The sequence below is a fragment of the Emys orbicularis genome, chromosome 22, assembly GCF_028017835.1.
Source record: "Emys orbicularis isolate rEmyOrb1 chromosome 22, rEmyOrb1.hap1, whole genome shotgun sequence".
Classification (NCBI taxonomy): Eukaryota; Metazoa; Chordata; order Testudines; family Emydidae; genus Emys; species Emys orbicularis.
Genome location: NC_088704.1, coordinates 926,931 through 941,465, shown reverse-complemented (window position 1 = coordinate 941,465; position 14,535 = coordinate 926,931). Strand labels below are relative to the sequence as shown.

The 14,535-nt window shown below is 43.2% G+C and overlaps 1 protein-coding gene across 3 annotated transcripts in view; it reads left to right on the top strand.

Annotated features, from left to right (window-relative positions):
• Positions 1-14,535, top strand: part of EIF4G3 (eukaryotic translation initiation factor 4 gamma 3) — a 437,959-nt gene that overhangs the window by 264,445 nt on the left and 158,979 nt on the right. For 2 of the 3 annotated variants that reach the window (XM_065421390.1, XM_065421391.1), the window contains one exon: positions 13,852-13,960. In XM_065421390.1, the coding sequence (XP_065277462.1) occupies positions 13,852-13,960 (109 nt within the window). The remainder of the gene's footprint in view (positions 1-13,851; positions 13,961-14,535) is intronic. The other variant, XM_065421392.1, reaches the window with a different exon arrangement.

Genomic DNA, 14,535 nt, shown 5'->3' with positions numbered 1-14,535 from the left:
TGATGCTGCTTTGTTGATTATGTTGCTTCACCAGGAAGTGTGACCCAGCTAATGAGTTGCATGGACAATGGATTCTGGAAAGAGGCATTGTAGCACTTAGGTTATTATCTTATACTGTCAGGTCACTTTGCTGCATTGAATCAGCTCCTGCCAGGCACAGGGAATCAGCTTTACTAATTGCATGTTATCTAAAAATAGGTCTTCCCCTAAATAGATTTATTGAAAGCATGGTATAAGGAGTTGTCTAGATGAGGGTTTCTTAACCCGCAAGTCAGGACCCAAAATTGGTTCACCAGAATGTTTCAAAGAGTTGTGTGGCAACAGGGCTGTAACCAGGGTAGGGTGAGTGGGGCAGCCGCCCAAGGTGCAAAGTTGAGGGAGGGCGGTAGGGAGGTGTGGAAAAATGACGAAAAAAACGGTAGGGGGCAGAGCCCTGCAGAAGGCATGGTATTGCCATCCTTCTGCGCTGGTGCTGCCTTCAGTGCTTTCCAGCCCTTTCTTTTCTCTGGCCGCCCAGCTCTGAAGGCAGTGCTGTCGCCAACATAAGCACATAAGTAAGGGAGGCAATACCAGGCATAATACAGTATGGTGTCTGCTCCAGGCACTGCAATCTCTGAGGTCCCAGCACCACTCATATTTGGCCCAGCCATCATGATGGGCCACGTAGGCCAAATTTGAGTGAGTGGCATTGCAACCTCATGAAGGCAATCTCCACTCTCACAAATTTGGCCAGTTAGAGGGGCAGGACCAAACCTGAGCGGTGCCTCAACCCTGGAGGTTGCAATGCCCGGAGCAGAGAGCCAAGCCGAGCCAGCTCCACAACACAGGACCTGAAGGAGCTGCCACTGTGGTATGAGTGCTGGGCAGGACATAATCCTCTGGGGACAGGACCCAACCAAAACCACTCCAGGGCCTCCACCCTCTGGCTATTTACTGGATCGCAACAGGCCATGAACATTTACAAATGAGTCCTGAGCCCAAAAAGGTTAAGAACCAGTAGCAAGTTTTTTAAATTTTAAAAAGAAGCCATTTTTGTTGATCAAAAAAAGCCTCTGAAAAATTTCATGAAGTGAAAATGCACCTTTTCTGTAGGTTTGAATTATTCAGGAAAGGCCATACCATAGTTACCAAATTCTCAAAAACACCTTTGGGCTGATAACAAACATGAGAAATTTCAACCAAAAGGGTAATTTTTTCACACCAAGTTAAGTGGCTGAAGACATAGATTCACGAGAGATGTAGCTCTCATCCAAATTACAGGTATCACTGCCCGGGTGCTTTTGCACCTTTCCTGCTTTTTATATCTCGTGTCCTCAAGGCATTGTCTCATTGCAGTCAACATCACTGACTAAAGAAGATTTAGAAGGGATGCTCTTCAATGGACATATGTTGGGGAAGAGTCAACATGGTTTTTGTAAAAGGAAATTATTTCTCATCTACTAGAATTCTTTGAGGGGGTCAACAAGCATGTGGCAAGGGTGATCCGGTGGATATAGTATATCTAGATTTTCAGAAAGCCTTTGACAAGGTCCCTTACCAAAGGCTTTTAGGCAAATTAAACTGTCATGGGATAAGAGGGGAGGTCCTCTCATGGATCAGTAAGTGGTTAAAAGATAGGAAACAAAGAGTAGGAATAAAAGGTTAGTTTTCAGAACGGACAGAGGTAAATAGTGATGTCTCCTCAGGGGTCTGTACTGTGACCAATACTGTTCAACATATTCATAAATGATCTGGGAAAACGGTTAAATAATGAAGTGGCAAAATTTGCAGCTGATACTAAACTACTCAAAATAGTTAAGTCCAAAGCAAACTGAGAAAAGTTACAATGGGATCTCTCAAAACTGGGTGACTGGGCAATAAAATGGCAGATGAAATTCAGTGTTGATAAATGCGAAGTAATACACATTGGAAAAAATAATCCCAACTATATATATAAAATGTTGGGGTCTAAATTTGCTGTTACCATTCAAGAAAGAGATCTTGGAGTCATTGTGGATAGTTCTTTGAAAACATCCACTGAATGTGCATCGGCAGTCAAAAAAGCTAACCAAATGTTGGGAATCATTAGGAAAGGGATAGATAATAAGACAGAAAATATCATATTACTTTTATATAAATCCATGGTATGCCCACATCTTGAATACTGCATGCAGATGTGGTCGCTCCAGCTCAAAAAATATATATTGGAATTGGAAAAAGTTCAGAAAAGGGCAACAAAAATGATTAGGGGTATGGAACAGCTTCCATATGTGAAGGGATTAATAAGACTGGGACTTTTCAGCCTGGAAAAGAGACGACTAAGTGGGGATGTGATAGAGGTCTATAAAATCATGACTGGTGTGGAGAAAGTAAACAAGGAAGTGTTATTTACTCCTTCTCATAACACAAGAACAAGGGGTCACCAAATGAAATTAATAGGCAGCAGGTTTAAAGCAAACAAAGGGAACTATTTCTTCACACAACGCACAGTCACCCTGTGGAACTCCTTGCCAGAGCATGTTGTGAAGGCCAAGAGAATAATAGGGTTCAAAAAAGAACTAGATAAGTTTCTGGAGGATAGGTCCATCAATGGCTATTAGCCAGGATGGGCAGGGATGGTGTCGCTAGCCTCTGTTTGACGGAAACTAGCAATGTGGGATAGGGGATGGATCACTTGATGACTACCTGCTCTGCTCATTCCCTCTGAAGCAGCCGGCATTGGCCACTGTCAGAAGACAGGCCGCTGGGCTAGATGGACCTTTGGTCTGACCCGATATGGCCATATTATGTTCTTATGTGTTTCTTTATTACTCCCAAAGGAAGTCCAGTTCAATGATGTGAGGCACCACCTGTGGATGAATATGTTTCCTGCATAGAACTCTCAATCCCTGCTGACCCAGGGAGTAAGAAACCATACTGGAACTTAGTCCTAAGACTCTCATAGCACCGCAAATTGTTATAGCTAGCTCACTATAGCTGACCCAAATTGGGAAAATCCCATTCCCTCTAACAATTCTTATTCTAAAAATGCCAATACTTATTGTAAGCAATAACAGACCCCCAACTATACAAAAGATTCTGTAATACTCCACATATCTGTAGCACTTTTAATTCCAAACGTTTAATTCCGTAAAATACTTCACAAACTGAGCTCTAAGTAGTTCTTACAATTTAAAGCCAGATTAAGTATAGAAGGGAGCATATTGCTCCAGAGGAAGGTCTCTGTAGTTATGACCAGAAGTAGGCATAATACATCCAGGACTACTATGGGGAGCACATTCACCAGCAATAGTTACTACATCTCCCCCAGAGATGTACACTGCATCCTTCCCCTGTGCTGCAGAAGTTCTGCCTCCTTCATGAGTGTGGCGAGAGGCTTCCTACGCTTACTAAGGACATGTCTACACGTCAAACTTTTATCGACGTAATTTACGTCGACATAAAGCTGACGCAGTTAGTGCATTGGTTGTACATGTGCATACTTGGCTCCTTGCATCGAAGCTGCACGTACTCACCAGGAGTCCTCCTGGAGGAGGCCAGATTGCTGTGGGACATAGCGAGAACCAATTCAATGTTGTTGTTCAAGGAGCAGCTGCAATTGGTGGAGTGCCAATTCTGGGGCCGAGAAATGAGCACTAACTGGTGGGATTGCATCATAATGCAGGCTTGGGATGATGAGCAGAACTTTCAGATTCACTCCTGGATCTGTGTGCTGGGCTCGCTCCAGCGCAGAGACACCAGAATGAGAGCTGCACTGACAGCAGAGAAGCGAGTTGTGATTATACTGTGGAAATTTGCAATGCTGGTCAGTGGGAAATCATCTTGGAGTTGGAAAATCCAGTGTGGGGGCCTGTTGTCATGCAAGTGTGCAGGGCCATTAATCATCTCCTGCCATGCAGGACTGAATTCCAGCATGTGCAGGACATAATGGATGGATTTGCAGCAGCGAGCTTCCTGAACTGTGATGGAGCAACAGATGGCATGCATATCCCTATTTTCGCACCTGACCACCCTGCCACAGAGTACATCAACAGAAAAGGCTACTTTTCTGTGGTTATGCAAGTGTTGGTGGATCACTAGCGAAGCTTCACCGACATCAGTGTGTCCTGGTCAATGAAGGTGCATGACACATGCATCTTTAAGAACACAGGATTGTTTAGAAAGCTATAAGCAGGGACTTCTGTTCCCGACTAGTGGATTACCATTGATTATATTAAAATGCAATAGTGATCCTAACTCTTACTCCCCTGTCTCATATAGCTGTACATTGGCCACCACGACAGCACCAAGGAAAGATTTAACTACTGGTTCAGCAGGTGCAGAATGACAGGTGAATGTGCTTTTGGTAGATGAAAGAGGGTCTGTTGTTGTTTACTCAAAAGATTGAATCTCAGTGAGAAATGTATCCCAATGGTTATAATCACCTGCTGTGTCCTGCATAATGTTTATGAAGCAAAGGGGGGAAAGTTGCCACCAGGGTGGAGGGCGGAGGTGGAACAGCTGTTTGCTGTGTTTGGACAGCCAGATACAAGAGCTATCTGAAGAGCTCAATGTGGAGCTATATGGCTCAGAGAGACTTTGAAAGAGCACTTTAACAGCGAACCACAGTAATGCGTTGTGGCATACTGTGCTCTACCTGGTCCTGCAGTTTGAGGGCCTGTTAGGAATTGCGCAGTGCTTGATGCAGATCTGTGAATATTACACTGACAATGCACCTATTCATTTTGTGGTGCTTGCTATGCATTTATGATTATGACACTGTCACTGAGCCTATGAGTTGGGTCACAGTGTACAATAACAAGTAAGTGGGTGCTTTCATTTCCGCCAGACATTCTGCAGCATATGTTGGGAACGAATAAAGATGAATTATTTTCCAAAGAATAGAGTTTTATTGAGTCAAAAATTCTGTGAAAGTTAAAAGGAAATACATGAAAAATTAAATAAATTTATGGAACAAAGCTTACAAATGGTGAAGGAACATTTATATCCATTTTAGATACCCATACATCAACTGTGGCTCTCTCAGGTCAGTGAATGTGAAGCTGCGGTTGTCCTTATTGTTCCCCAGTGTGGAGTGATGGGGGGTAGGGATGTGGCACCTGATCCTATGTGCTTAACAAAACAAGAAGCCATGGTCTCAAGTTGCAGTGGGGGAGGTCTAGGTTGGATATTGGGAAACACTATTTCACTAGGAGGGTGGTGAAGCACTGGAATGGGTTCCCTAGGGACGTGGTGGAATCTCTATCCTTAGGTTTTTAAGGCCCAGCTTGACAAAGCCCTGGCTGGGATGATTTAGTTGGGGTTGGTCCTGCTTTGAGCAGGTGGTTGCACTAGATGACCTCCTGAGGTCTCTTCCAACTCTAATCTTCTATGATTCTATGTGGAATGTAGGGAGGTGCTATATGGGAGTTCTCCATGGACTGTAAAGGGAGGCGATCCCAGGATTATTGACCCTGTAAGTCTGGAAGAGTTTGCAGCATCTGTTTGCTGCTGGTGCATCTCCCTATCCTTTTCCTACTGGGACTCTTGGGTCTGTCTCCTAGTTGCTCTTTCCTTCTCCACCCAGTCTGCAATATTCATGCTCCAGGCCTTCTGCTCACTGGCTTGCAGGATATCACTGAACATGTTATCTTAAGTCCTCTTCTTTTTCCTCCTTAACTGGCTCAGGCATTCCATGGGTGTGAAGGGGGAACCCCTCCAGGGGCAGCAGCCATATATAAAACACCCAGAGGTACCATTGTTGGTATAGTCACAACAGAAAGCAAACGTTGATACAGAACTCCCTTCTCTTGCTTTCCTAAAATTTTAAACGAGACATGCTGATTGAGTCTTCTGCTTTGGAGTGCTTGTGCACAGCACCATGCACAGCACCAGCCATGGTGAGTACGGCCCTCCAGGGATGAGGGAAATGAGGAGGGAATTGCTCAATTGCATGAAACTGTATAGGGCAATGGCAATGAATACTGGTACCGTTTTCCACAGGGGGTGGGGATTTTAGCTGATATCACATTCTTGAGGGACAGAAAGCATAGCTGCTGCTGGTGTCCCGAATCCGCCCAGGCCTTTATGCCACTAGCCTGTTGACTGCAATGATGCCTGCTGAAGTTATCTCCAACTGGTGTGGGAAAGTGACTTAATGTGGAGGGAAAAATAAGGCTGCCATTCCTAGAAACCTTCAGGAGAGGATTGCAGAGGACCTCCATGAAAATTTAATCGAGATAGCTCAGAAGAGCTCAAGGGATGACATCCCTGTGTACGTAAACAAAGTGGTCCGCATGCCATCCCCCCCCACAACTTTACAGGATGAGGAGGAGGTGGAGCAGGATGGGGGACATTATACCAGGGGGTATAATGAAATACCAGGGGGTATATCTGCTTGAAAAGCAGATAACTCTACCTCTCTTGTGGACCGCTACCTCTTGTAGTATGAGTAAATGAATGATAAGTTAGTAGCTGTGTCCTGCTAAACTGGGGCACCATCACTGTAATGGGAAGTAAATTTACACATTTACCCAGAGTTCCTTCCCCTGTATCAGGCTTTCCTGTGCTCGACTGCCAGGATTGACTTAACTGCTGTGGAGTCTCAAACAGGTCTTGGCTCACAGCATAGCTGGACCTCCTGGTATAATGTCCCCCATCCTGCTCCTCCTCCTGCTCCACCTCCTCCTCATCCTTGCTGTTCACACCAGGGACATGTGACTCGGGCTTCTCGGTGGTATCCACGGTGGTGTGCAGGGTGATGGTCGGGTCTTCACCAAATATGACATGCAGCTCTTTGTAAAACCGGCAGCACTGAATTGACTTTTGGTCTCCCTGGCCTTCTGATATGCTTGCCATGGTTCCTTTGCTTTCACGACGCACTGCTACCGATCCCTCTTCTACCCATTCTGCATCCCCTATGAAGTCCGCTCGAAGATGTCCATGTTTCTACAGCTGGTCTGTAGCTGTGCTTGCACAGCCTCTTCTACCCACAGGCCTAGGAGATTGAATATCTCCTGTTTACTCTAGGCTGAAGTGCATCTTGAACATGTAGCCAGCATGATCAGCTGGGCAGTTGCATGTACCAATGGAGAGCTGCTAGATGTGCTCGCCAAGCTGGACAATCAGGAAAAGGCATTTCAAAAATTCTCAAAGTTTTAAAAGCAGGGCTTCCAGTCTCCATGGCCCTAGGAGTTCACAATTGTGACCAGAGCAGTCAATGTTGGGCATTGTGGGACAGCTGCCCGGAAGACTGTTATGGTTGACATAGGAAGTGCAGTGTCTACATTCATGCTGTGTTGTCCTCAGTATATTGACCATGGCTCAACGCCCGCTCAAGGAGTTAGTGTTACTATGTTGACATAATGGATAGCTTACGTCAGTGGGAGACATATTTAAGTGTAGACACATGCACAACTAGGTCGACGCAAGGTGGCTTATGTTGACCTAACTTTGTAGTATAGACCAGGCCTAAGTGTACCTACGCTGGGGAAAATAAATTTGGTCCTGGATATGTAGGAATCACATTGCTGAATTTCAGCAATGTCTAAGACAGCACTGCAACTGTTTACCCATTGTTACGATACTAGATCGGGGAGGGCTCCGGCTGGGGGAGCGGGCTCTGGGGTGGGGCTGGGGATGAGGGGTTTGGGGTGTAGGAGGATGCTCCGAGCTGGGCCTGAGGGATTCGGAGGGTGGGAGGGGGATCAGGGCTGGGGCGGGGGGTTGAGGTGCAGAGGGTAGATGGCTCAGGGGTGCAGTCACTTACGTCACTTACGTCAAGCAGCTCTCAGAAGCATGTCCCCCCTCCGGCTCCTATGCGGAGGCGTGGCCAGGCGGCTCTGCTGCGCGCTGCCCAATCCGCAGGTGCCGCCCCTTCAGCTCCATTGGCCGCGGTTCCCGGCCAATGGGAGGTGTGAGGGTGGCGCTTGGGGGGGCGGATAGTGTGTGGAGTGGAGCCCCCTGGCTTAGGAGCCAGAGGGGGTACATGCCCCTGCTTTTGGCAGCCGCACAGAGTGGCCCCCGACCCTGCTCCCCAGCTGGAACGCCGGAGCGGGGCAAGCCCCAGACCTCACTTCGCAGCAGGAGCTCGAGGGACGGATTAAAACGGCTGGCAGGCTGGATGCGGCCCGAGGGCCGTAGTTTGCTCACCCCTGTTCTAGATGGTGATTTAGGACAGGAAGCACAGAATACTGTATTCCAGTTGAAACTGCAAGGAGAAGGGATGTAGAGTGAATGTAATTCCCAAATTCCAACTAATGTAATGTGGTTTAGTTAGTGTGTAGAACAGGGATCCGGGTGCGAGGATAGAACTCTTCCCAGATGAAAACAACAAGGAGTCTGGTGGCCTTAAAGACTAACAGATTTATTTGGGCATAAGCTTTCGTGAGTAAAAAACCTGAAGAAGTGAGGTTTTTTACCCACGAAAGCTTATGCCCAAATAAATCTGTTAGTCTTTAAGGTGCCACCGGACTCCTTGTTGTTTTTGTGGATACAGACTAACACGGCTACCCCCTGATACTTTCTTCCCAGAAGTGCCACTGACTGGATGTGCGATCTTGGCCAAGTTGCTTCCCCTCTCCGTACCTCCATTTCCTCATCTGTGATATGGGGATACTACAATTGGAGCATCTTGTGACTTGTGAGGTTTAATTAGTTTGTCTAATTCTCTTAAAACACTTTAAGGTTTTTGGATAAAAGATACTATTCAAGAGCAAGTATTATTATTATAATATATATATATATATATATATATATATATATATATATATATATATATATATATATATATATATTAGAATATATTATATTTCTGACAGGTAATTAAGACTTTTCATTTACCAGCCAAAAACCCCACACTTCCAATAGTGAAATACAAACTAATACAGGCTGAGGCATATGTTCAGTACAGACTTCTAGGCAGGGATCCTAGTTTTCTGGGATAAAAAACCCAATATTCTCCAATAAAAAAAAATAAAAATCCCTGATTTTCCGCAATTAAAATGAAATGCTGAACTTTAATTTCCCTAACGACAATATATATATATATGGGTATCAGTTGAACATAATGTTTTATTGGTATATTTACAATTTTTAAGCAACTTTGATGCTTACCAGTGCCATCAATCAAAATAAAATAAAATTAATAGAATTGCAATTTGTATTTCTTACATCTACCAAATACTTCTATGTCTGTATTCTATATTTTCAGAAAAAAAAATTTAAATACACGAAAACCCTGGAATGATTCAGTCACAGTGCATTGTTTCTTTATTGTTGTTGATTGCCCTACTGTTTCAGCCTCTTGTTTTTGTTTCTTTTCATTTAGTTTATGTTTAGCACTTTCCATGTGTTCTACAACTGTCTGCCTTTGAATGTAATCTACAGCCTTGCTGCATACAGAACAGCACACTACTATCAACGTGAAATTTGTCATAGAATCATAGAATATTAGGGTTGGAAGAGACCTCAGGAGGTCATCTAGTCCAACCCCCTGCTCAAAGCAGGACCAATTCCCAACTAAATCATCCCAGCCAGGGCTTTGTCAAGCCGGGCCTTAAAAACCTCTAAAGATGGAGATTCCACCACCTCCCTAGGTAACCCATTCCAGTGCTTCACCACCCTCCTAGTGAAATAGTGTTTCCTAATATCCAACCTAGACCTCCCCCACTGCAACTTGTGACCATTGCTTCTTGTTCTGACATCTGCCACCACTGAGAACAGCCTAGCTCCATCCTCTTTGGAACTCCCCTTCAGGTAGTTGAAGGCTGCAATCAAATCCCCCCTCACTCTTCTCTTCTACAGACTAAATAACCCCAGGTCTCTCAGCCTCTCCTCGTAAATCATGTGCCCCAGCCCCCTAATCATTTTCATTGCCCTCCGCTGGACTCTCTCCAATTTGTTCATATCCCTTCTGTAGTAGGAGGACCAAAACTGGACGCAATACTCCAGGTGTGGCCTCATCAGTGCCGAATAGAGGGGAATAATCACTTCCCTCGATCTGCTGGCAATGCTTCTACTAATACAGCCCAATATGCTGTTGGCCTTCTTGGCAACAAGGGCACACTGCTGACTCATATCCAGCTTCTCATCCACTATAATCCCCAGGTCCTTTTCTGCAGAACTGCTGCTTAGCCAGTCGGTCCCCAGCCTGTAGCACTGCATAGGATTCTTCCTTCCTAAGTGCAGGACTCTGCACTTATCCTTGTTGTACCTCATCAGCTTTCTTTTGGCCCAATCCTCCAATTTGTCTATGTCACTCTGGACCCTATCCCTACCCTCCAGCGTATCTACCTCTCCCCCCAGCTTAGTGTCATCTGCGAACTTGCTGAGGGTGCAATTCATCCCATCATCCAGATCATTAATAAAGATGTTGAACAAAACCGGCCCCAGGACTGACCCTTGGGGCACTCCGCTTGATACTGGTTGCCTGGTGACATGGTCTTTAGGGGTGATTTTTAAAGTTTTCGTCATCTTTTCATAACTTTAATTACTCACGTCTGGAGGCTGAAGTGAAATTTGAGATGCATTATATATCATTGGGTAACCTCTATACGCCGGAAACGAAAATCAACTACAAGTGTGGGAGGTCGTGTGCATTGAATAGATGACACTGGCACTTTCAGTAAAATTTAGTTAATATATGTTTTAATTTTTTCACAAAATGTAAAAGCTCAAGATTCTCTGTAAAAACACAAATTCTGCATTTTTCCGCGGCAAACGGATTTCTAGGATCCCTGCTTATAAGGAAGAGCACCCTTTACTGAACCAAAAACACCCTGGGTTTTCCTAGAGAGTCTCTCATCCAAATGGTGACCAAACCTTCTTGCCTTGTATGTTTGCTAGGACAACAACCCAAGGTGGAAGGTAATTGCATTGAGAAGTTCTTTTACCATCATAAGTCATAACAGTGATACTTGAGTAGTTTACTGCTAGATCCCCTTTGAAAATATTGCATTTTCAAGCTGTTCACCTTATGAGGATGATTTATTTTAATATAATTATTTTTGTTTTATATTCTATGCATCCGAAGAAGTGGGCTGTAGCCCACGAAAGCTTATGCTCAAATAAATTTGTTAGTCTCTAAGGTGCCACAAGTACTCCTGTTCTTTTTGCGGATACAGACTAACACGGCTGCTACTCTGAAACCTATTTTTATGTATATATTTACATTGTTTTAATTCCCACAATGTGCTTTCCAGCCCTCTAAAAAAACATGGTTCCTTCCTAACCCAAATCATTCACAGATTTTATAAATGTCTTGTCCTTCTCCAGTCTCATTTGGCTTCTGTCGCTTCTGGTCCCATTCTCCCTACTATTTTTCTACATAGATTTTTTTTTTTTTCAAAAAATGAAGCTGATAATCCAGGCAGACAGTGAGGAAAGCATTACTGAAATCAGTTAACCTGTAAAATGTCTTTTATTTGGCTTCATTCAGGCCTGGCTGTAGTATAAATATAGTTCTTCACCCAGGGCCTAGCCAGCTTTGTCAATTTCATTTCTGGAAAACTTAACTGTTCCCAAGAAACTACTAGCTCCCCTTTGCATTATGTCTGTTTACCAGTCTGCCTTTTTTAACAGTAATTTCTTATTGCTTGTTTCTGCTTTTGAGTTTGAATGATAGGTGTGTATAATGTAATATTTAGAAGGGCATTAGTTTCTTCTTCAATAATGGTCAGACATGGCAGCCAAAAATTGATATTTGCTGAATTTTTTTAAGCGTGCACCTCAAATATTGTCTCTTCAGTATACCAATAATGCAAAAAGAGCAGCAGCAGCTTCACAAAGGCTTGATCTTCTTTAGTCCCACTGGAAGAGGGAAAGAGATACTGACATAATGGCCAGGAGGTACAGAAGGGAGGAGCAAGTGGCTCACCATCATGCTCACCAAACCACATTTTCCCCACACCTGTCCTGTAGCCTGCAGAGGCTTCTTCACAATTCCACAGGATTTGGTAGGACTAGACTTGGCATACTGGGATATGAAGCCAATTTCTGTGACATGCTTCCTTGGGGACCGAGTGAGTTTCCAACAGGATGTCAGCTCAAAAGTTAATGTTACTGAAAGCATCTGAGTTTCACCCTCATTTCCATAAGGAGTATGGCCTTTAGTTTAGTAGGGAAAACTCATATGATGAAGTTTTCAATACTACTGAAGATTTTATTAATCTGTACCCAAAACCTCTTTCCAATGAAGACTCCGGCAGTGTAGTGTGCACATCACAACTTCCTTTCAGTGTTATAACCTGTGTTTGATTGTGTGGATTTGTGTATGCATCTATCCATTATTTTTTGTTGGACACTGCGTTGCAGCTGTATCGAGCTGTACACTCAGAATGTGAAAACAAGACAAAAGTGAATCTTTCCCAGACTTCTTTTATTTTGCTAGGTGCCAGGATGGTTTCTACTTTAAAGAATTTGGAGAGATAATTTTTCTTTAGACTTCCGTTGCAATTTTCAAAGGAGCCTATGGGAGTTATGTACCCAAATGATATTTAATTTCAATGAATGTTGGGCACTTAGCTCCCTCCAACTCCTTTGAAGATCCCAGCTTTTTAGTATATCCCATCTGAGGTGTCACTGAAGGTAGATATGTAGATGGGAACTTCGCATTGTGAAGCTATTGGATCAGATATTAATATACATTGCAAAGCAAAATTATGGGCTTTTAAAAATGATAAATGTTAAATTTGTTGCATTTTTTTCTCCCCGTGTGGTTTTTGGTTAGTGCCTTAAGAAGGATTTACTGATAGGAACACTTTCCCCACCCATCTACAAAGTAACTTGCAAAAGAGCCTTACTCTGAAAAATTGGAATAGGTTTGGTATAGTCATTTATAGTTTCATAAAAAGTTTCTGTTAGATTTCTGAGGGGAGATGCTGGCTTTTGTGGCTTTATGAAATCTCCGCAAATACAGCCCAAATCCAGAAGAGCATCTGCTTTGAATGTTTTGCCAGAGTGAACATTTGTCCTGTCAGATAGATGGTGGTGGTGATGGTGAAGATATTTGTTCCCTCTGAGATAAGCTGTACCTGGAATTTCCTCAGTCCTGGTCAAGTGGCTTTCTGGCCACTTCTAAATTTTTAATCTGGCCATTTAAAAATATGTAACCTTTATCAGTCCTGCTGTAAACTGGGTAGGGACCAGTTATTCCTGTTCACCTTTGAGGGTGAAGAAATATAATTTTCTTTCTCATATCATTATCAATCAACAGGTATTATACATAAGCCTCTTTTGTAGAAGATATTAGATATCTTGCATACATGTGCACACACAAATATATATCCAATCTAGATTATTTTTCTAAATTTTGATTACAAATATTCGTGTTTTTGTGGGGTTTCATTGAATCAACAAGTTCATAGTCGATCAGGGTGACTAGCTCTTACATCTATCAAGATTTTGCCTTTTGATATGCACAGTTTTCTCTGCAAATTCTAATGTTTTCTAATGGTTTGATCAAAAAATATCACAGATTTTTGAAATTGCTTATCATTTGCAAATGGAGTTAGCCAGTTCTTTTTACAAATTTTTTTTTTTTTGGGCGGGGGGGAGGGTCAGATCGTACCCCAGTTATTGAAAATTATTACCAGGAGCATTTCTGCTGTACTTGGAAGAAACATAAATGAATGAAGTGTGTTAATGACTGTGCTGTGCTGTCTTTTCTTGCTGTTGTTAATAGTAATCGTCTTTTTCCCCCCTTTTTCCTTCCTCCCCTTCCCATGTACTTTTTGAATTTATTAAATTGGTCTGTGTATATTTTTTTCCTGCCTTTTGCTTTTCTTTTATCTCCCACCCTACTCTCGTCTCCCACTCTTGCTTGCTTGTGTTCCATGTTGCTAGTTTTTATGTTCGCATGCTCATTATCACCCTTTTTTGTACTTCAAATCCCAGCAGCTGTCCAGCCAGGTCCCAGAGCACAGCCCTGTGGTTTATGGGACTGTGGAGAACACTCATCTCGCCGCCAGCACCTCTGTCACTGCAACTAGCGACCCGAAGCAAGGTTTGTTAATGGATATTTTCTCCCTGGTATTTTTAGTCATTTGTCTCCTCTCATAAGTCTGACTTTTAATAAGCCTGTAAGCAAGCAGGGTGGCCAGCACCAGAAATAGAAGCTTCTCTTTTGAACCTTTGACAAAGCTGGTCTATTATTTACAGATTCATTGCAATTTGTCAAAGCAGAATTGGGTAAAAACTGTTTCACTAGAATTCATTCTTCCAAAACATTGTTTCAGAGCAGCTGGTAGTGTGAACCTCCTTTTCCCTCCTCCAAACAATCCTTTCTTCAAAACCAACAAAATTATTGCCAATAAAATGGTCACTTGGACAGAGGAATTTCTCAAGTACATCATTTAAACATACATTTAGCCACAGAGATATCACTTACCCACCACATCGTAATGGTTCCTGTAGAGCTCTTTGTTCGTCATGTCCTGCCAGCATCCTCAGTACATCTATAGAAGATATTAATTAGAGAATTGTTATTGCTATTGTGCAAATGTGTGAAGTAAAGGCTTGCCAAATTTCACTTTCTACTTAGAGCTATTTTCAAATTGTGCAGGTGAAAATAGTGTATTA